Raw genomic sequence first — 22,423 nt, forward strand, 5'->3', positions numbered from 1 at the left:
GTGGAGCTGCTGGCAAGAGAGAGCTGTCACCTCTGGTTGTCTGGCAGCTCTCTGGGGCCTGGGGCCTTGATCTTGGGGAAGGCCCACCATTGTCTGCTTAAGGACACTTAACAAGATGGACCTTCCCCAAAAGAGGTGATGCTGGCTCTCCAGCCGGCGGGCAAGATGCCCGTCACCTGGATTAAATGCCACCCTGTCTGTGTGCTTATGTGCGCTTTTGTGTGGGTGCGAGAATGTGTCTGTGAGTAGATGTGTGTATGTGTCTGTGTGTGCGTGTGTATGTGTGAGTGGATGGGTAGGTTTGGTGTGAATGAGTTTGGGTGTGAATGTGTAGGAGTTGGGGTGTGTGTGTGGTTATGAGTGAGTGGATATGAGTGAGTGTGAGTGGGTGTGTGGATGTGTGTGGGTAAATGTGAGTGAGTGTGCGGGAATCAGTGTGAGTGTGTGGGTCTGAATGAGTGTGTGAATATGTAGGTGTGTGGGTGATTGAGTGGGTGTGAGTGTGTGTGCATCTACATGTGGATATGGATATGTGTGTGTGTGTGTTGGTGTGGGTGGGTGTGAGAAGCGGTAGGAGTGGGGGTATGAGTGTGTGGGTGTGGCTGTGAATAAGTGTGAGTGTGTGGATGTGAGTGAGTGTGGATGTGAGTGTGTATGAGTGAATGTGTGTGAGTAAATTTGAGAGAGTGTGTAGGAATGGGTGTGAGTGAATGTGAAAATGTAGGTGTGTGTGAGTGGGTGGGTGGGTATGTGTGGGTATATTTGCCACCAACCAACAACTATTACCTTGTCTAAGTGGTTTAGACAGTGAGTTCCAACAGGCTACATGACAGTGGGGAGGGCAGGGGAAAAGATCACAGCTCAGCCCAGTACTCTTCACACTGGATGACCACTCATATCTATATTTCAGCACCAGTCAACGGACAGCAATCAGGAGCAGGAGTCCTGGTCACTGCTTTCCACTCAGGTGGCACCGCGCAAAATTGCTATCCTATCCCCCAACCCAGCTAATGCCACACAGCCTATGGTCATGTATCACAATTTACCTTTGAGGGCAATCAGCTCTTTGTTTAGTACTGAAAAATATTTTTGTAGGGCTGTGGGCGAAGAGCAGGAGGAGTCGGACTAATTGGATAGTCCTTTCAAAGAGCTGGCATAGGTATAATGGGATGAATGGCCTTCTCCTGCATTATATGATTCTATGACTGGTTGAGCTTAAATGCATAAGGCATTGGGATCAATTATAAAACTGGAGATTAAGTGCTGCATGTTGGGAGAGGGTTCGAGGATTATATCATTGAGGATGCTGGAATTATTCAGTATGCGATTCCTGAATCTGCAAAAATTGCAAATTAGAATTTGTTGATTATATTTACGCTTTCTGGTAAATTGCCCAGGTGACAGGGCTCCAACATTTAAATTCTCCCTGCCATGCTCCCTATGAATTTAACTTCCCGTAGGTGGGGCTGAGTCACTGAATATTTATCCATGTCACTTTATACAGATCCCACCCCACATTATGAGTGTGTTTGTATGAACAAGATTGGCTTATTATCCACAAAGGCTGGTATAACAGGGTCGAGCTAGTACCCTAACCAACACAAGAATATTCCTTTGGTGTTATTCTAATCTGACCCCCTGCTTTATTTAAACTGCATCTATTCAAGGGTAATTAGGGCTGGGCAATAAATTCTGGTCTTGCGAGCAATGCTCACATTCCAAGGATGAATAATAAAATAAAGTCCGTTTGCAAACACCACTCAGGGGTGATTCAAGGAGTAAATAAAAGCTAATTGAATATTAAAACTAAACAGCAAATTGGAATTTACTCATGTTTCTTGAATTCAATGTACCTTAACAAATTGTGAACCAACGTAAACATAGCCTGAAATAAAGAGGGTGTAAAATGCTATAACCAGCAATTTGAAATTGACATGAATGTAAATAGCTAATAGTTATCTCGTTTTGTCCAATATAAACAACTGTTTGTTTTAAATGTGGATGACTTAGCTGGAGGGGAGTGTTTATCTAAAGTTTTGTGCCTGCCAGATTTTTGTCATGCTCCCAAGTCTCATACTTTAATACAGAGGCAAAGCAGTCTGAAAAGAACCACAGTCATTTCATGCTGAGTCCATCTGATCTGGAGTTTGAAATTTACAAGAACCTGCAATTGCCCTTTAACTGACCTTGGGAGATTGGTTATTTGGATTTGCCTATATAAACCACTTCTCCACAAGGAAGACTGGAGCTCTGGACTTATAAGGGCAGGCAAATTAGTAACAGTGATGGAACAGCAATATGGTTCCAAGTCAGAATGGTGTAAGGCTTGGACAGGAACTTGCAGGTGGTGGTGCTCCCATGCGTTAGCTGACCTTGTCCTTCTAGGTGGTAGAGGTTGCTGGTTTGGAAGGTGCTGTCAAAGGAAGTTTGGTGAGTTGCTGCAGTGTATTTTGTAGATTTTTTTGTCGATGTGATTCAACTTCACATCCGTGAGTTCTTTGCCTCATTCATGCTGCTGTGGTCAGGCATTGCATGATGGGCTAGAGGAATAATCAATAATCTGTATTCTTGTGTATTGCCTGGAAACTGGCCATCAGGACGTATTGAAAGAATCCTGGGAGGAGATTTTTGGTCATTTCTCTCCTGCAAGGAATCTGCAGAAGGAGAATAAAGTTAACTGGAGGAAAGAACAGGGTTAACCAGAGGAGAGAATAGGGTTTACTAGAGGAGGGAAAAGAGTTAACCAGAGGGGAGAATAGAGTTAACCAGAGGGGAGAATAGAGGTAACTAGACAGTAGAATAGAAGTAACCAGAAGGGAGAATTGAAATAACTCAAGGAGGGAATAGAGTTAACAAGAAGGAGAATGGAATTAACTAGAAGAGAATATGGTTAACTAGAGGGGTAATGGAGTTAACAAGGGGGCATGGAATTAACTGGAGGAGGGAATGGAGTTAGCTAGTGCAGGAAGAGCTGGTTTTGTGATGTACTGACTTTAATTATTTTTTTCTGCTAGGCTCCCCCTGTTTGCAGCCCATCTCACCTGACAAGGGGGTATTCTTTACTGAACAGGTCATCGTGGCAACAAAAGGCTGTCAAGATTTCAGAGCTCTCCGTCACAGTTTCTCAACCTCACCTAACCAGCAACACAGAAGCCCCACTGGCAAAGAGACAGCTCCATCAGCCTCAGGCATCCCACTCAACCAGGGCAGCCCACAAATTGTCTATTTGGTGTAACAGTGCCTCGGAGAAGGATGGAGAGGAGATTGTGTCAGGTTCACACATCAGAACCAACCAGAATACAAAGGACAAGGACAGACTTGTTCCAGAAACTTCCACCTCATCAGATCAAGGGGCTGAACAGGCTTCTCATTCAAAGCGTACTTTAACTGGCGCTGTCGGAATGGGAGATTCAATTCTACAAAAGCTACCATTGATGAAAAGACAATCACACGGTTCGGCGAAGAGGTTGATTCACTCGCCCACACGGCCACCACTGTCACTAGATTGGAACTCTTCAGTCACAGGTAAAGCAGCCATGGAGGAGCTGCAGGAGACTAAGGAGGCCAAAGAAATGAAGGACAGCGTTGGAGAAAACTACCTTCTAAAGTGTGACACAAGGAAACCAAGTGAACTCAAGACTGAATCTTCAGTTTTAACTCAACCAAGTATTTCAACAAACTCCGACCTGCACAGTCCACCAGTGGCTCCCAATGTGGAAGGCACTTCACCCAGTGGTAATACTTCAGGAAATGACTCTCCCAAATCTCCGCTGAGCTATTTAGTCAATGCATTTAGAAGGTCTTTCCTTGATAGCAAAACTTCAGTGTTATCAGACAATGTGGAACGGACTCAGGAAAAGAAACCAAAGACAAGATGGGCAAGACCTTTTTCAAATAATTCTTTCCATGGTTTGTCTCTCAGTATGTTCCACAGTTTCACACAAGGAACATCTTTGTCTTCACAGGATACCGAACAACCGAGTTCGATTCTGCCACACTCTCCCCTTCCAAATCAGCACGAGGCCATATCTTCAGTGCCTACCTACAGACCAGCCCCTGGAGATTTTCACAACACCTCACCGTTTAACAGTGCAAACGAAGATTTCAACAAGGTCACTGAGAGCGAAAACCAGCACCTTAACGCAGTGGAAAAGGAGAAGGGTCCGGGTTTGAGGGAGAATGTCTCATTAAAGGGTGACAATTCTGGTCACATAAAGCCTGAACTCAATTCCTACATCCAGAGGAACAATGCACTGTTTTCTTCACTGAGATCGGAGAGCCCGAAAACTGAAAATAATGAGAAGCCAGTCTTAGCAGTGGATGGCACCATGCTGACTAGATCAAAGAATGATATTTGGAGACTTTTGGCCAATTTCAAGAAGAGGAGCTTTAGGGACAAAGAGATGAAGGAGTCTCTACCTAGTGCATACACTTCTCCAAGTTCTTCCAAACTTCAGGATGCTAAGGAACGCCCAGGTACCCATGCATTGTTTCTCTTTTGTAAAAATAATAAATTTGGGACCTAAGAAGGATAAATCAGGTATTTTCTAAATGGAGAGAAGTTGAGAACTGTGTAGGAGCAGGAAGATTTAGGAGTCTAATTGCAGAATTCACTAAAACCTAGTGGACAGATACAAAAATTACTTTAAAATGTTAATGTAAAGGAATATTACTAGAATTTATTTCAAGGGGATTACAGAGGGATGGAAGTCATGCTACAATGATATAGAACTCTAGTTAGACTACATCTAAAGTACTGTATTCGGTATTTTAAAAAATTCTTTCATGGGATGTGTGCATTGCTGGCTAAGCTAGCATTTGTTGCCCATCCCATATTGCCCTTAAGAACATGGTGGTGAGCTGCCTTCTTGAACGCTGCAGTCCATGTGGTGTAGTTACACTGACAGTACTGTTAGGACAGATTTCCAGGATTTTGATCTAGTGACAGTGGGGGAACAACAATATAGTTCCAAGTCAGGATGGAGGGGAACTTGCAGGCGGTGGTGTTCCCATGCATCTACTGCCCTTTTCCTTCCAGGAGAGCAAGGCAGCAGGTTTAGAAGGTGCTGTAAAAAGAGCCTTGGTGAGTTGCTGTAGTGCATCTTGTAGATGGTATACACTGCTGCCACTGTGCAATGGTTGTGGAGAGTGTGAATGTTTAAGTTGTGGGTGGAATGTTAATCAAGCAGCTTACTTTATCTGGGATGGTGTCGAGCTTCTTGAATTTAGTTGGAACTGCACTCATCCAGGCAAGTGGAGGGTATTCCATCACACTCCTCACTTGTGCCTTGTAGATGGTGGACAGGCTTTGGGGAGTCAGGAGGTGAGTTACTCCCAACAAACTTCCCAGCCTCGGACCTGCTCTTGTAGCCACAGTGTTTATATCGCTGATCTGATTCAGTTTCTGGCCAATGGTAAGCCCCCAGGACGTTGATGGCGGGGATTCAGTGATGGTAATGCAATTGAACATGAAGAGAGCTGCTCAGATTCTCTCTCATTAGAGCTTGTCATTGTCTGGCACATGGGTGGCATGAATGTTATTTGTTACTTATCAGTCCAAGTCTGAATGTTGCCCGGATCCTGCTGCATATGGGCACAGACCTGCTGCAGCATCTGAGGAGTTGCAAATGGTGCTGAATATCCCCACTTCTGACTTTATGATGGAGGGAAGGTCACTGATGAAGCAGCTGAAGATGGTTGGGCCGGGGACATTACCAGCAATGTCCTGGGACTAAGGTGATAGGCCTGTAACAACCACAACCATCTTCCTTTCTGCTGGGTGTGACTTCAATCAGTAGAGTTTTCCCCTGATTCCTACTGACTTCAATTTTGCCAGGTCTCCTTGATACCATACTTGGTCAAATGCTGCCTGGATGTCAAGGCCAATCACCCTCACCTCCCCTGTTGAGCTCAGCTCTTTTTTCATTTTTTAACCAAGGCTGTAATGAGGGCCCAGAGTGGCCCTGAGCATCAGTGAGCCGATTATTACTCTGTAAGTCCTGGTTGATAGCACTGTGGATGACATCTTCCAACATTTTCCTGATAATCGAGAGGAGACTGATAGGGCAGTAATTGGTTTTGTCCTACTTTTTGTTGATAGGACATACCTGAGCAATTGTCCACATTTTCGGGCAGTTACCAGTGTTGTAGCTGTACTGGAGCAGCTGGGCTAGGGCACCACACCTCAGGAAGGATCTTATTGGCCTTAAAGGGGTTGGAGTGCAGATTTACATTATGATACCTGGGCTAAAAGGGTTCAGTTATGAGGGCAGTTTGCACAGACAAGGCTGGTATTCCCTTAAGTATGGAAGATTAAAAGGTAATCTAACTGAAGTGTTTAAGATGACTCGAATATATAAGGTATCATAGTACCACAGATCTTACAGCAGGGGAGGCTATTTGGCCCATCATGTCTGTGACAGCTCTTTGGAAGAGCTGCCCAATTAGTCCCACTCCCCTGCTTTTCCCCATAGACCTGCAAATTTTTCCTTTTCAAATATTTACCTAATTCCCTTTTGAAAGTTGCTATTGAATCTGCTTCCACTGTCTTTACAGTGCTTTCTTGATCATAACAACTGACTGTTTAAAAAAACTCTCATCATCTCCTCTCTGGTTCTTTTGCTAATTACCTTAAACCTGTGTCCTCTGGTTACTGACCCTCCTGCCAGTAGAAATAGTTGCCATGAGTTGCCAATCCTTAACCTTCTGGCTTAGAACCAAGCTTCAATCCTGATTGAACATTAATTTTCTCTATTTTGTTACTTAGATTTCTTTCCAATTGGTTTTCCATCCAAAAGTTACTTGGTTTAGCTCCATTGATGTGAAATGGAAATAAGCTAAGGTACCTCTACGTTTTATTTACAGTTGAAGCGGTGAAAGATTTTTCAGTTTGGAGCTACACACACAAAGATAAAACTGAATGTACAAATTGCCAGGATTGATTTGAAATTCAGGTTGGGAAGAGGTGTTGCATCTTTCAAAATGGCAGTATCACAAGATATGTCATCGAAGCATTACTAAGTAGAATTTTCAGTGCCGAAACAGGCCATTTGATCCAAGTGGTCCATGCTGGTGTTTATGCTCCACGTGAGCCTTCACGCAACCATGTTTATCTAACTGCATCATCATATCCTTCTATTCCATTCTCCCTCATGTACTTTTCTAGGTTCCACTTAAATGCATTTACACTATTCTCCTCAACTACTCCCTGTGGTAGCAAGTTCCACATTCTCACCACTCTCTAGGTAAAGAATTTTCTCCTGAATTCCTTACTCGATTTATTCGTGACTAATTTATATTGATGGCCCCTTAGTTTTGGATTCGGAAAAATGGAAATGTCTTCTCTACAAACAAAATAAAAACAGAATTACCTGGAAAAACTCAGCAAGTCTGGCAGCATCGGCGGAGAAGAAATCAGTCAACGTTTTGAGCCCTCATGGCCCTTCAGCAGAACTGAAGCATAGTTTCAACAAGGGAGAAATATAAATTGGTTTAAGGTGGGTGGGGGGGAAGAGACACATTGAGGGTGTGGTGTGAGCAGATAATCAAAAGATGTCAGAGACAAAAGGGTCAAAGAGGTGTTGAAGGTGGTGGTCTTTGTCTGAGAAAAGTGCTAATTAAGAATGCAAGACAGGATATTCAAAGTACAGCTCTAGTGGGGGTGGGGTGGAAAGACTAAAGGTTTTAGTTTTAGATTTAAAAATAATGGAAATAGGTGGGGAAAGAAGAATCTATATAAATTATTGAAAAAAAAGGCGGGTGGGGGGGGGAAAGAAACGGGGTGGGGATGGGGGGAGGGGGAGTTTAAGATCTAAAGTTGTTGAATTCAATATTCAGCCCAGAAGGCTGTAAAGTGCCTAGTTGGAAGATGAGGTGCTGTTCCTCCAGTTTGCGTTGGGCTTCACTGGAACAATGCAGCAAGCCAAGGACAGACATGTGGGCAAGAGAACAGGGTGGAGTGTTAAAATGGCAAGCGACAGGGAGGTTTGGGTCTTTCTTGGGGACAGACCGCAGGTGTTCCGCAAAACGGTCGCCCAGTTTGCGTTTGGTCTCTCCAATGTAGAGGAGACCGCATTGGGAGCAACGAATGCAGTAGACTAAGTTAGGGGAAATGCAAGTGAAATGCTGCTTCACTTGAAAGGAGTGTTTGGGCCCTTGGACGGTGAGGAGAGAGGAAGTGAAGGGGCAGGTGTTGCATCTTCTGCGTGGGCATGGGGAGGTGCCATAAGTGGGGGTTGAGGAGTAGGGGGTGATGGAGGAGTGGACCAGGGTGTCCCGGAGGGAACGATCCCTACGGAATGCTGTCAAGGGGGGTGAAGGGAAGATGTGTTTGGTGGTGGCATCATGCTGGAGTTGGCGGAAATGGCGGAGGATGATCCTTTGAATGCGGAGGCTGGTGGGGTGATAAGTGAGGACAAGGGGGACCCTATCATGTTTCTGGGAAGGAGGAGAAGGCGTGAGGGAGGATGCGCGGGATATGGGCCGGACACGGTTGAGGGCCCTGTCAACGACCGTGGATGGAAAACCTCGGTTAAGGAAGAAGGAGGACATGTCCGAGGAGCTGTTTTTGAAGGTAGCGTCATCAGAACAGATGCGACGGAGGCGAAGGAACTGAGAGAATGGGATGGAGTCTTTACAGGAAGCGGGGTGTGAGGAGCTGTAGTCGAGGTAGCTGTGGGAGTCGGTAGGCTTGTAATGGATATTGGTGGACAGTCTATCATCAGAAATTGAGACAGAGAGGTCAAGGAAGGGAAGAGAAGTGTCAGAGATGGACCATGTGAAGATGATGGAGGGGTGGAGATTGGAAGCAAAATTAATCAATTTTTCCAGGTCCCGACGAGAGCATGAAGCAGCACCGAAGTAATCATCGATGTACCGGAGAAAGAGTTGTGGGAGGGGGCCGGAGTAGGACTGGAACAAGGAATGTTCCACATACCCCATAAAGAGACAGGCATAGCTGGGGCCCATGCAGGTACCCATAGCCACACCTTTTATTTGGAGGAAGTGAGAGGAGTTAAAGGAGAAATTGTTCAGTGTGAGAACAAGTTCAGCCAGACGGAGGAGAGTAGTGGTGGATGGGGATTGTTGGGGCCTCTGTTCAAGGAAGAAGCTAAGGGCCCTCAGACCATCCTGGTGGGGGATGGAGGTGTAGAGGGATTGGACATCCATGGTGAAGAGGAAGCGGTTGGGGCCAGGGAACTGGAAATTGTTGATGTGACGTAAGGTGTCAGAGGAATCACGGATGTAGGTGGGAAGGGACTGGACAAGGGGAGAGAGAAGGGAGTCAAGATAACGAGAAATGAGTTCCGTGGGGCAGGAACAGGCTGACACGATCGGTCTGCCAGGACAGTTCTGTTTGTGGATTTTGGGTAGGAGGTAGAAGCGGGCCGTCCGAGGTTGGGCGACTATCAAGTTGGAAGCTGTGGGAGGAAGATCTCCAGAGGAGATGAGGTCAGTGACAGTCCTGGAAACAATGGCTTGATGTTCTGTGGTGGGGTCATGGTCCAGGGAGAGGTAGGAGGAAACGTCTGCGAGTTGACGCTCAGCCTCCGCGAGGTAGAGGTCAATGCGCCAGACAACAACAGCACCACCCTTGTCAGCGGGTTTGATGACAATGTTGGGGTTGGACCTGAGAGAACGGAGTGCAGTGAGTTCAGAGAGAGACAGATTAGAATGGGTGAGAGGAGCAGAGAAATTGAGATGGCTAATGTCACGCCGACAGTTCTCAATGAAAAGATCAAGAGAAGGTAAGAATCCAGAGGGAGGGGTCCAAGTGGAGGGAGAATATTGGAGGTGGGTAAAAGGATCCGTTGAACGGGGAGAGGACTCCTGCCCAAAGAAGTGAGCACGGAGACGAAGACGGCGGAAGAAGAGTTCAGCATCGTGCCGAGCCCGAAATTCATTGAGATGAGGGCGTAAGGGTATGAAACTAAGTCCTTTGCTGAGCACTGAACGTTCAGCATCGGAGAGGGGAAGGTCAGGGGGCTATAGTGAATACGCGGCTGGGGCTGGGATTGGAAGATGGGGTGAGGACGGAGGGACAAGCAGGGGTGGAGGGTCCCCGATGGGTGTTGGAGTCGATGAGTTGTTGGAGCTTGCGTTCCTTAGCACTTGAGAGAAAGAGAAAAAGTTTCTTGTTGAGGCGACGGATGAGGCGAAGAATAAAATGAAACTGGGGGCACGCGCAGCTTTGAAAAAGGGTGCGGCGGTGCTGCTGGAGGGAGAGGTCAAGTGTGTTCATATGGCGGCGCATGCGCATGGCATGGTCTTCTCTACGTCTACCCTATTGAAACCCTTCATAATTTTAAGGACCTCTATCAGTTCCTAGAGGAAAGAGACTCAGCCTGTTCAATCCTGATAGTTATAACCTCTCATTTCTGGATATCTGCCCTGTAGATCTTTTTTGCACATTTTCCAGTGTTTATTCTTCATGTCAAACAGCATTGGATTAAATAACTACACCCTCAATAGGTTGGTGGCAGGACAATTATGAATATTTATGTTGTTACCTTGTGCTGTATGGTAGTGAGTTATTAATATTTCATCAGAGTACCTTTGTTATCTGGTACCCTTCTGAATATTTTATTTTAAAATTTAACTAGACAATATGACACCAATTGTTTTACATCTAACAGATGTTCACAGTGTAAATATGTTTCCCAGATAATATAAAGTGCCGGAGGTTATTTTGTTTGAAACAGCATGGTTTATCGGCACAGCAAAGCCCATAGTAACTCTGAAGGACATTTAGACTTCACACCATTTTCCTGAAAATATTAATTCATGTAAATGTTATATTTGAGTGTAGAAGTGCAGGGGCAGTGTGTCCCATTGTATGAACAAATCAGAAACTCAGCAGGATAAATCTTAGCTTTGTGCAGTGGTGTGAAGCAGTTGCTAGTTGATTGTTGATTGGTAAATCCTTCACTGGAAGTAAAAATGGGGAGAGATGTAAAACCCTTGCTGACTTGCTATCACCAGCTTAACGCTATCACACAAAGCCAATATTTACCCTATCCTATGAGGAGATATACATACACACATGCGTACACATACACACACACACATTAACGCAGATTTTTTTTAGATACTTGTAAAGGAAGAATTTGCAGGGCAATGAGGAAACAGCTGCGGATTGGGACTAACTGGATAGTTCATTCAAAGAGCTCAGTGGCTAGAATGGCCACCTTCTGTGCTGTGTCATTCTATAATAGTATATTTGCATGCATTTCCTGCCAACTTTTTCCATTATTCATTCAATTCCTATTTATATTGAAAATAAATATTGTAAGTTAATGTGTCATGCTGTAATTACATTCCCTCCCCGACCATTCATTGGAGGCTGCAATCCCACTACTGTTGGGAGTGTGTAATTACAGCATGACTAGTTTACATAGGCAATTTCCACGATAAATGTGAAGTTAGGAATTTTGTTATGGATACATAAAATATGGACAGAATGTCCAACTTTAAAACGAGTATCAAACTATATCTGCACATCATGGTCTCCTACTTATCCATTGTTTTACACAGAGCTGCCTCAGAGAGATGAAGAGATTATAACAAAAAATAATGAAGAAAACAAAAATGTAATCAAACATGTGACTTTGTTACATGAGCAGGGACATGTTATTATTGAAAAATTAAAGTTTTTATTTCATTTTTATTTGCTTTTGGAAACCTCATCCTGTCCGTGGATGAGGTTTCCAAAAAAATGCAAAGGCTACTTGGCCTTTCCACTTGCCTGCCAACTGTTAGGTTGGATGGGCAGTGAAAAACTTATGTTAATTGATAACTTAATGGCCTTAACAGGCCTTGAATTGTTGGTGGGCACGCTGCCAACTCCAGCGTGCGCCCACCAACTGAGCTTTGAGCAACTGCACGTTGACATCGGCATGCTCGGCCGACATCAATGCGCGTCATTTCACGCTCGAGTGGGTCGGGCGTGCACCCACCTGCCGAGCGAAAATTTCTGCTCTATGTATAATTCTGCTGCTAAGGTGTAGTTGTGTCACCTCATGGCCAGAAAGTATCATTGTTGCTGAGTAAGTACTAGTGTCCACATACATGAACAGGTACAGATATGCTGGATCCAGTGTTTTATGTTCCTGGGGAATTCCTTATTTCTTCTTTGAAGTATAACATAGAAATTGGAGTGTCAAGCAAAAAGTGTAACAGATAGTAAATGACTCTGAGCATTACAATCCCAGCTGCTGTAAAGACCGGACAGGTCAGATGCCAGAGTGAAACCTGTCTTGATAGATTCTAACGTTTTTTCAAGAAAACCGTGGAGGAAAGTTACTAAACAGATTCACATGAGTCTGCTGATGAATTTTTAGTACAAAGAATAAAGTATTTATTAAAACAAGAAAAGTGAACAATATTACACCAGACAAAAATATTGGAAAGATCTGAACACAAACAGAAGAAAATGATTCAAATTCCCACTATTCCTTTACCCCAGAAATATCTTTATATACACACAAATCAGTGAAGAGTTACCACTAGCTTGACATGAAGGCTTCTTGCTTGAGACTGGCACAATTGCAAACAGTTTTCTTTCAGTGAATTTCTGAACATTCACTTCATGCTTCTTACCCAACTTGTATCTCTCTTCGAGACACCCAAAACTGCACCCTAAGCTCATTGTTTCTTCATATGCAAGCCAAACAACTGAGTTCCCTAAACTCAGTCTTCCAATAGCACCTCTGCTAAACTGATCTCTTTACTGAGTCCCGTAACTGATTATTCGGTTAACTACTAACCCACTAGCCTAGCAGTTTTTCTTCTCAGAGAGCTTCAAATTCCTGTCTTCTCCCTCTGACAAACACTCTCAACTACTGTCTTCTCTGTGTCTGTGTCACTGGATCACTGTCACTAGGCAACAGTAAAGCTTTTATACTTTGTGTTTTGTTTCCAGAATCACTGAACTTTCAACCCCTTTCTCTATAACTTCAGGGGTTGTAGGACCTCATTAAAAATGTATGTATATACACAAACAAACCCAAAAGACCTGAAACCTTTTTGCCACAAGTCTATCCAGACTCCCAGGCACCAAGGTTCGTAAACAAAGATTGGCAGGGGTGTGTCGGGGCGGTCGGGAAGCCGACCGCCACCCATGATCGACAATGCACTGCAATTTCATGCTGGCGGGCCAATTAAGGCCCGCCCAGCATGATAAGCGAGCGGCACCACTGAGCGCTGCCTGTGCGGGCGTGGGGAGGAGGGCAAGTAGGCCTAGTGCGCACTTTGCGCATGAGCGTGAGAGAGCAGTGAATAATCTCCCTGAGGCACGGAGCAGCCTCAGGGCGATGAAGAATATATTGAAAACATTATTAAACATCAGAAAAATTTAATAAAACACATCTCCTCATGTGACTCTGTCACATGAGCAGGGACATGTTTTTAATTAAAAATTAAAGTTTTTGTTTCATTTATATTTGCTTTTGGAAAATTCAACCCACCCGTGGACGAGGTTTCCAAAAAAATGCAAAGGCCGCTTGGCCTTTACGTCTGCCTGTCAGCCATTAGGTTGAACGGACAGTGAAAAATTAACGGCAATTGATAACTTAATGGCCTTAATAAGCCTTTTGATTGTTGACGGGTGCACTGCTGGCTCCAGCACGCACCCGTCGACTGAACTATGGCGTGACTGCCGATGTCATCGCGTGTCATTTCATGCTCGGTCAGGTCGGGCACGCACCTACCCGCCGAGCTAAAAGTTCTGGCCTAAGTATATTATTTATAAGAATGAACATAAGTGTTGGAAGAAAATGTTGGTGAATGACCTAGAACCTGAACTTTACATTGTGATTAGCAAAGTTTCTTAGTAAAACAGCAATTAAACTCTTACTGACCCAAACATGATAACTAAACCTAGGGCTGACTTTTCACCTCGTGTGGGCTCGCACCTAACACGCATGTGCGTGATGACATCAGGTGAGCATCCCAACGTCATCGCACACTCGTGTGACATTTTGGTTAGCAGGCACGTGCGGGAGTTGGCAGTGCGCACGCCGACAATTAAGAGGGCTGTCAAGCCCACTAATTAATTCATTTGAATTTTTCCCTGCCCGTCCAACCTTACGGATGGCGGGAGGGCGAAAAGGCCAAGTGGCCTTTGGATTTTTGAGGAAACCTCATCCACAGGAGGGATGAGGTTTTCGATGTTAATTAAAATTAAAATGTTGAAATCTCATTTATAACATGTCCCGGACAGGATATGTTTACCTTGTTTTTATAAATCTTCAGCTCCCTGAGGCAGCTCTGTGCCTTCAGGGAGCTTTCAGTGCGCAAATTTCCGCCTTTGCCCTCCTCCCGCCTGCACCGCGGCAGAGCTGAGTGTTGCAGTGCGCGATTCACACTGGCCAGCCAGCATGAAATCGCAGTCAGGGCCCGATCGCGGGTGCCCATCGTGCCTGCCTGACAAGGGGAAAATCCTCCCACAAGAACCATAGAATCGGACAATGTTTACAGCAGATGAGGCTATTTGGCCCTTCATGTCTGTGCTAACTCTCTGCAATAGCAACACACCTTGTCCTACTCCCTTGCCATTTCACTGGAGCTCTGTATTTTTATTTTCTCTTCAGATAGCTATTTTTTATTCATCCATGGGATGTGGGCATTGCTAACAAGGCCAGTATTTGTTGCCCATCGCTAATTACTTATGAGAAGATGGTGCTGAGCTGCCTCCTTGAACAGCTGCAGTCCATCTGGCGCTGGTTCATCCACAGTGCTGCTGGGAAAGGAGTCCCAGGATTTTGATCCCTCCTGACACAGCAAAGACTATGGCCCTGATGATATACTGGCTGCAGTACTGAAGACTTGTGATTCCAAACTAGCCACATTCCTGGAAAGCTGTTCCTGTACAGCTACAACACTGGCATACACCTGGCAATGTGGGAAATTGCCCAGGTATGTTCTTTCCACAAAAAGCAGGACAAATTCAATGCGACCAATTACTGCCCCATCAGCCTACTGTCAGTCATCAGTAAAGTAATGGAAAGTGTCCTCGACAGTGCTTTCGAGCAGCACTTACTCAGTAATAACCTGCTCACCAATGTTCAGTTCGGGTTCTGCCTTGGCTCCTGATCTCATTACTGCCTTGGACTAAACAAAAGAGCTTAACTCAAGAGGTGAGTTGAAAGTGGCTGCCCTTGCCAGCACTGCAGCATTTGACTGAGTGTGACATCAAGGAGCCCTAGCACAATTGAAATCATTGAGAATCAGGGGGAAAACTCTCCATTGGTTTGAATCATACCTAGCACAAAAGAAGATGGTTGTAATTATTTTAAGCTAATCATCTCATGGCCAGGACATTGCTGCAGGACTTCCTGAGGGTAGTGTCCTCGGGCCCAACCATCTTCAACTGCTTCATCAATGACCTTCCCTCCATCATAAGGTCAAAAGTGGGGATGCTCGCTGATGATTGCTCAACGTTCAGCACCATTCGCAACTCCTCAGATACTGAAGCAGTCCATTTCCAAATGCAGCAAGACCTGGACAACATTCAGGCTTGGGATGACAAGTGGCAAGTAACATTCCTGCCACATAAGTACCTGGCAAACACCATCTCAAACAAGAGCAAATCTAACCATCTCCCCTTGACAATCAATGGCATTTCCAAACTGAATCCCCCACTAACAACATCCTGGGGGTCACCATTGACCAGAAGTTTAACTGGACCAGACAGATAAAAACAGCAAATACAAGAGCAGGTGAGGGAATTCTATGATGGGTAACTCACCTCTTGACTCCCCAAGGCCTGTCCACCATCTACAAGGCCCAAGTCAGGAGTGTGTTGGAATGCTCTCCACTTGCCTGGATGAGTACAGCTCCAACAATACTCAAGAATCTCGACACCATCCAGGACAAAGCAGCCTGCTTGATTGGCACCGCATCCACCACCTTCAACATTTGGTCCCTCCACCACTGACGCACAGTGGCAGCATTGTTTACCATCCACAAGATACACTGCAGCAACTTGCCAAGCATCCTTTGCCAGCAGTTTCCAAACTCGCAACCTTGACCACCTGTAAGAACAAGGGCAGCACACACATGGGAAAACCATCACCTTCAAGTTCTCCTCCAAGTTGTCCACTGTCCTGACTTGGTCATATATTGCTGTTCCTTCACTGTCACTTGGTCAAAATTCTGGGATCCTAACAACATTGTTGATGTACCTTCATCAAACAGATGCAGTTGTTCAAAAAAGTGGCTCACCACCACCTTTTCAAATGCAATTATGGATGGGGAATAAATCCTGGCCTTGCCAGTGAAGTTCGCAATATAAAGAAAAGTCCTCCCTTAGCCTCTCTGTCTTTCCACTACTTTCTCCTCCTCTAAGATGCTCCTAAAACCTACCTCACTGACCAAGTTTTTGGTCACTTGTCTTAAAATTGCTTTATGTGGATTGGTGTCAAATCTTGTTTGACAACGTGCCCATGAAGCACCTTGGGTGTTCCTACTGCATTAAAGGTGCTATATAAATGTAAGTTACTGTTGTCCAAGGAAAAACCACAAGTGCCTGGAGAAGGGAGTGTGGAGCTGGGCAGTGCAGCGGGGGCGAGGGGTGGGGGTGCAGGTGAGGAGGGAAAATAAAATGCCGTTTGCATTGTTTACGCAAATGAGATGTTGAGTGAGACACAGTTAAGCTGTTGACGAACATAGATCTGAGCAGCACCTTTCTCATTTTCTTCCTTTTAGGCTCTGAGGATCTGAAAATTTTCACCTATGTCACTGAAAGTGAATCTAAGTCAACCAGAGATGCACCGTCTGAGGAGATGTTCCCATTAAGGCGAAAGGTAAGAACAATTCTATCTAATTATAATACTGCCACACCCTGTTGACAGTTAGATAGTGACTTCCTGTAAAGTAAAGTTTAAGCAACTTTACCTGAATGGCAGGAAAAAAATCAGCCAATAATTTACGTCCCATTTTACCTTGTGTACATAACACAGAAGAAAGCTGTTTGTCCAACCTGGTCTGTGACAGTGTTTATGTTATGCAGGCCCCTTCTCTTCATCTCACCCTGTTAGAATATTTCTGTCTCTCTCATACTTATCCTTAAATGCATTTATTTTATTCACCTCAACAACTCCATGTAGGAATGAGTCCCACATTCTCAACACCCACTCTGGGTAAGACATTTTTCCTGAATTCCTAATTGGATTTATTATCTTATATTTGTGGCCTCTAGTTTTTATTTTATTTCTTCCTGGGTTGTGGGCGTTGCTGGCTAGGCCAGCATTTATTACTTATCCCTAAGTGACCTTGAGAAGGTGGTGGTGAGCCATCTTTTTGAACCGCTGCAGTCCATGTGATGGAGGTACACCCACAGTGTTAGGGAGCGCGTTCCAGGATTTTGACCCAGCAACAGTGAAGCAACGGTAATATTTTTCCAAGTCAGGATGGTGAGTGACTTGGAAGAGAACTTGCAGGTGGCAGTTTTCACTTGTGTCTTTCCCACATGTCTCTATGTCTACCCTATTAAGCCCCTTCACAATTTTAAAAGCCTTTATCAGGCTACCCTCTCATCCTTCTCATTTCCAGAATAAAGAACCCCAGCCTTTTCAATCTGTCCTGAAAGGTATCTCAGTTCTGGTAACATCCCTGTAAATTTTTTTTACACCTTCTCCAGCGTCTCTTTACACTTTATATAGCATGGAGACCAGAACTGTACCCAATTGTGGTCTAATCCAGGTTTGATACACATTTAACATAATTTCTCTGCATTTTAATTGTATCCCACCAGAAATGAACTCCAACTTTAGAGTTTATTTGGTTTCCTATCTTTTTTTCCCAGGTTTACTATTATAAGGTGCCAATTGTAAACCATCCAGACTGAGGAATAGATACCCTCCTGATGGGTTTCTGTCTCCATCTGTCAACATAAGAACATAAGAACTAGGAGCAGGAGTAGGCAATTCAGACCCTCGAGCCTGCCCCACCATTCAATACGATCATGGCTGATCTCATTTCGGCCTCAACTCCAATTTCCTGCCCTCTCCCCATAACCTTTCAACCTGTTTCTAATTAAAAATCTGTCTATTTCCTCCTTAAATTTATTCAGCGTCCCGGCATCCACTGCACTCTGAGATAATGAATTCCACAGATTCACAACCCTTTGAGAAAAGTAATTCCTCCTCATCTCTGATTTAGGTCTACCACCCCTTAGCCTAAAACTATGGCCTCTCATTCTAGAATGCCCCACAAGGGGAAACATCTGCTCCACGTCTACTTTGTCTATCCCCTTTAACATCTTGTATACCTCAATTAGATCTCCTCTCATCCTTCTAAACTCTGGCGAGTATAGGCCTAAACTGCTTAGTCTCTCCTCATAAGACAAGCCCCGCATCTCTGGAATCAATCTAGTGAACCTCCTCTGAATCGCCTCCAATGCAACTACATCCTTCCTCAAGTAAGGGGACCAAAACTGTGCACAGTACTCCAGGTGCGGTCTCACCAATGCCTTGTACTATTGCAACAACTCTTCCCTATTTTTATACTCTATTCCTTTAGCAATAAATGCCAAAATTCCATTTGCCTTCCTTATTACCTGCTGTACCTGCATACTAGCTTTCAGCGATTCATGCATGAGGACACCCAGATCCCTCTGTACTGAAGCATTCTGAAGTTTCTCTCCATTTAAGTAGTAAGTCGCCTTTTTATTCTTCCGACCAAAATGGATAACCTCACACTTATCCACCTTAAACTCCATCTGCCAAATTTTGGCCAATTCACCTAACCTGTCCATATCCATTTGTAAATTTCATATTTCTTCATTGCAATTTACTTTCCCACCTATTTTGGTGCCACCTGAAAATTTAGCAATAATACCTTCTATCCTTGAATCCAAGTCATTAATATAGATTGTAAATAGTTGGGGCCCAAGGACCAAACCCTGTGGCACCCGACTAGTTACAGCTTGCCATCCAGAAAAAGACCCATTTATCCCGACTCTCTGCTTTCTGTTGGTTAGCCAATCCTCTATCCAAGCTAATATATTACCCCTAACTCCGTGTAATCTTATCTTATGTATTCATCTTTTGTGCGGCACCTTATCAAAGGCCTTCTGGAAGTCCAGATATACTACATCTATAGGATCCCCATTATCCACTTTGCTTGTCACATCTTCAAAGAACTCTAGCAAATTAGTCAAACATGATTTACTCTTCATAAAACCATGCTGACTCTGATGGATTGCATTTTGACTTTCCAAATGTCCCATTACTACTTCCTTAATAATGGATTCCAACAATTTTCCAATGACAGACGTTAAACTAACTAGTCTATAGTTTCCTACTTTCTGCCTCCCCCCCTTTTTGAATAAGGGCATTATATTACCATTTTTCCAATCCACTGGAACCTTTCCAGAATCCAGGGAATTCTGGAATATTATAGCCAATACATCCACTATCTCCACTGCCACCTCCTTTAAGGCGCTGGGATGTAGACCATCAGGTCCTGGGGACTTATCACCCTTTAATCCCAATAGTTTACTCCTTACTCTTTCTCTAGTGATGGTGATTGTTCTAAGTTCCTCCTTCTCTATGCCCTCTGCACTACCTGTTACTATTGGGGTGGTACTAGTGTCCTCCACCATGAAAACTGAGGCAAAATATTGATTAAGCGTTTCTGCCATTTCTGCGTTCCCCACTATTAACTCCCCAGTCTCATCTTCCAAGGGACCAACATTCACTTTAGCTAATCTCTTTCCTTTTATATACTTGTAGAAGCTTTTGCTATCAGTTTTTACATTTTGCGCTAGTTTTCTTTCATAATTTACCTTTGCTCTTTTTATTTTTTTTTAGTAACCCTTTGTTGATCTTTAAAAGTTTTCCAATCTTTCAGCCTGCCACTGACCTTTGCAATTTGGTATGCCCTAGTTTTTGCCTTTATGTTATCTTTAACTTCCTTGCTTAGCCATGGATGCTTTCCACCACCGTCCCCCCCTTACCATCTTTCTTCCTCTTTGGAATATATTTTACTTGGGAGGAATTGAATATCTCCTTAAATATCTGCAACTGTTCATCAACTGCCCTACCTTGTAGTCTTCCTGCCCAGTCCACTAGGGCCAAATCTGTTCTCATGCCTATGTAGTTACCTTTGTTTAACTCCATAGCACTAGTGTGGGACTCAAACTTCTTGCTCTCAAACTGAACTTGAAATTCTAGCATGTTATGATCACTCTTCCCTAGAGGATCCTTTACTATGAGATCATTAATTAATCACATCTCAATTGCTGTCAATTTAAAGTGCCTATTTTCTGCTTCTTTAAGTGGAATGCACCTCTCAGGTGGACGTAAAGGATCCCGTGGCACTATTTTGAAGAAAAGCATGGGAGTTCTCCCCAGTATCCTAGTCAATATTTATCCTTCAACCGACATCAATAAGAAAAAACAGGTTATCTGGTCACTATCACAATGCTCTTGTGGGAGCTTGCTGTGTACAATTGGTTACTGTCTTTCCTACATTATAACAGTGATCACACTTCAAAAGTATTTTATTGGCTATAAACTGCTTTGCAATGTCCTAAAGTTCTGAAAGGCACTATAGAGTTGTAAGATTTTTTCTCTTTCCTTCCAATTTATTGCTGACAATTACCAACCCATTTTCATATAAAGCAGCTTTTTAAAATTCTTTTCACAGGATGTGAGCGTCATTGGCTAGGCCAGCATTTATTGCCCACCCTTTAATTGCCCTTGAGAAGGTGGTGGTGAGCCGCCTTCTTGAACCACATCAGTTATTGTGGTGTAGGTACATCCACAGTGCTGTTAGGTAGTTCCAGGATTTTGACCCAGCAACAGTGAAGAAGCGGAATGTAGTTCCAAGTCAGGATGGTGTGTGGCTTGGAGGGAAACATGCAGGTGGCGGTGTTCCCATGCATCTGCTGCCCTTGCCCTCCTTGGTGGTATAGGTCGTTGGGTGGGCTTTTATGGGCAGGCCCAAACTCATGTGATATGAAGGATAATCTTATGTGTTTCGTATATGGTGCATAGTGTGTCTCCAGAAAAACCCTTTCATTATAAACTTACTGTTGGAAAATATGCAAAATTTAATTAGGTCCCATACTTCCTCAGAGAAGAGAAAACACCAAATATTAAGTGGGTTTTAACATAAACTAGGATATACCTATTGTATTTACAAACGGTGAAAAGCTGAGCTGTCTCAACCAGTATGAGTTACAGATATTTAACCCTCAGACAACAACATTAGACCCAATGATATGGCCATTATCACATTGCTATCGGTGAGATCTTGCTGTTTGTAAATTGGCTGCCATTTTTCCTACATTTCAACAGTGATTACACTTCAAAAATTGGTTGCAAAATGCTTGGGAATGTCCTGAGGTCATGAACGGTATTGTATAAATGCAAGTCGATTCCTTTGTTCTTTGAAGTGAACGATAGGTCTCTGATGTTTTGATGAGTTTTGCCTCCTCCACTTTCAGGAAGGTCAAAGCTTCAGAAGAAAGAGGAAGATGCGGAATTTAGCACTGCAGCAAGTGAAGCAGGAGGAAGTAAAGCGACTCCACAGGGCACAGGTAGAGTCCAGAAATGAGTTGGCATTACCTTTAGACAAAGCCAATAACAGCAAGGAGTAGATGAGAAATGTTTGCATATCTCAATGGATGGTTATAATTTTAAGACCTAAGAACATGGTGAAGTAATATGACTGAGGCTCTGTGAGTTATGGAACTGCTAATGCACTTTGAGGATGATGTTGGTAGTGACACCTACATCCCATAAACACAAAAAATAAACATTAAAAAAATGTTTCATATTACTAGAAGTGATGATTCAACTGCATGTTCCCTCATCTTAATATCCACTGATCATGCTAAGAGGAGTTTTGATAGTTCAATGTTAGTTATCTATGAGTAACCAGCACATCTTCAAGATTTCCAGATGGTTTGTATACTTTGATGGAGGGAGGAAGGGGAGAGTTTGTCTGACTGTTTCTGGGAGGGCGTGTGGGGGCTGTTTTTACCATATCCTGTGTATATTGAAAACCTGCTTAAAGAGGGTTATTCTGGCAGATTATTCAGCGTCAGCTGCAGGAAGTCGAAGAAAAACAGCGAGTGCTGGAAGAACGTGGTGTGCTGTTGGAGAAAGCTCTACGGGGCGAGTCAGGTATTTATCTCTGCTTGGCCTGTGTTCCATACTGACTCTTAGGTTGTGGGTGTCACTGGTAAGGCTAGCATTTATTACCTATCCTTGTTTGTCCTTGAGAGAATGGTGGTGTGCCGCTTTCTTGAGCCACTGGCAGGTTAATACAACTTAATACAAGTGGCTTGCTAGGCAATTTCAGAGAGCAGATAAGAGTCAATCACATTAGATTGGGTCTGGTGTCACATATAGGCCCAGAAGAGGTAAGGACGGCAGGTTTAAACCCAACTGGTTCACCAATGTCCCTTTAAACC

At 43.9% G+C, this 22,423-nt stretch overlaps 1 protein-coding gene across 7 annotated transcripts in view; it reads left to right on the forward strand.

Annotated features, from left to right (window-relative positions):
* LOC144684936 (F-actin-monooxygenase MICAL2-like) overlaps positions 1 to 22,423 on the forward strand; it is a 257,207-nt gene that overhangs the window by 223,620 nt on the left and 11,164 nt on the right. For 6 of the 7 annotated variants that reach the window (XM_078549363.1, XM_078549361.1, XM_078549366.1 and 3 more), the window contains 4 exons: positions 3,015 to 4,476; positions 16,705 to 16,802; positions 21,452 to 21,544; positions 22,040 to 22,133. In XM_078549363.1, the coding sequence (XP_078405489.1) occupies positions 3,015 to 4,476; positions 16,705 to 16,802; positions 21,452 to 21,544; positions 22,040 to 22,133 (1,747 nt within the window). Of the gene's footprint in view, positions 1 to 3,014; positions 4,477 to 16,704; positions 16,803 to 21,451; positions 21,545 to 22,039; positions 22,134 to 22,423 lie in introns of those variants that run through there. The other variant, XM_078549367.1, reaches the window with a different exon arrangement.

Source organism: Cetorhinus maximus, chromosome 9 (assembly GCF_964194155.1).
Source record: "Cetorhinus maximus chromosome 9, sCetMax3.hap1.1, whole genome shotgun sequence".
Classification (NCBI taxonomy): Eukaryota; Metazoa; Chordata; class Chondrichthyes; order Lamniformes; family Cetorhinidae; genus Cetorhinus; species Cetorhinus maximus.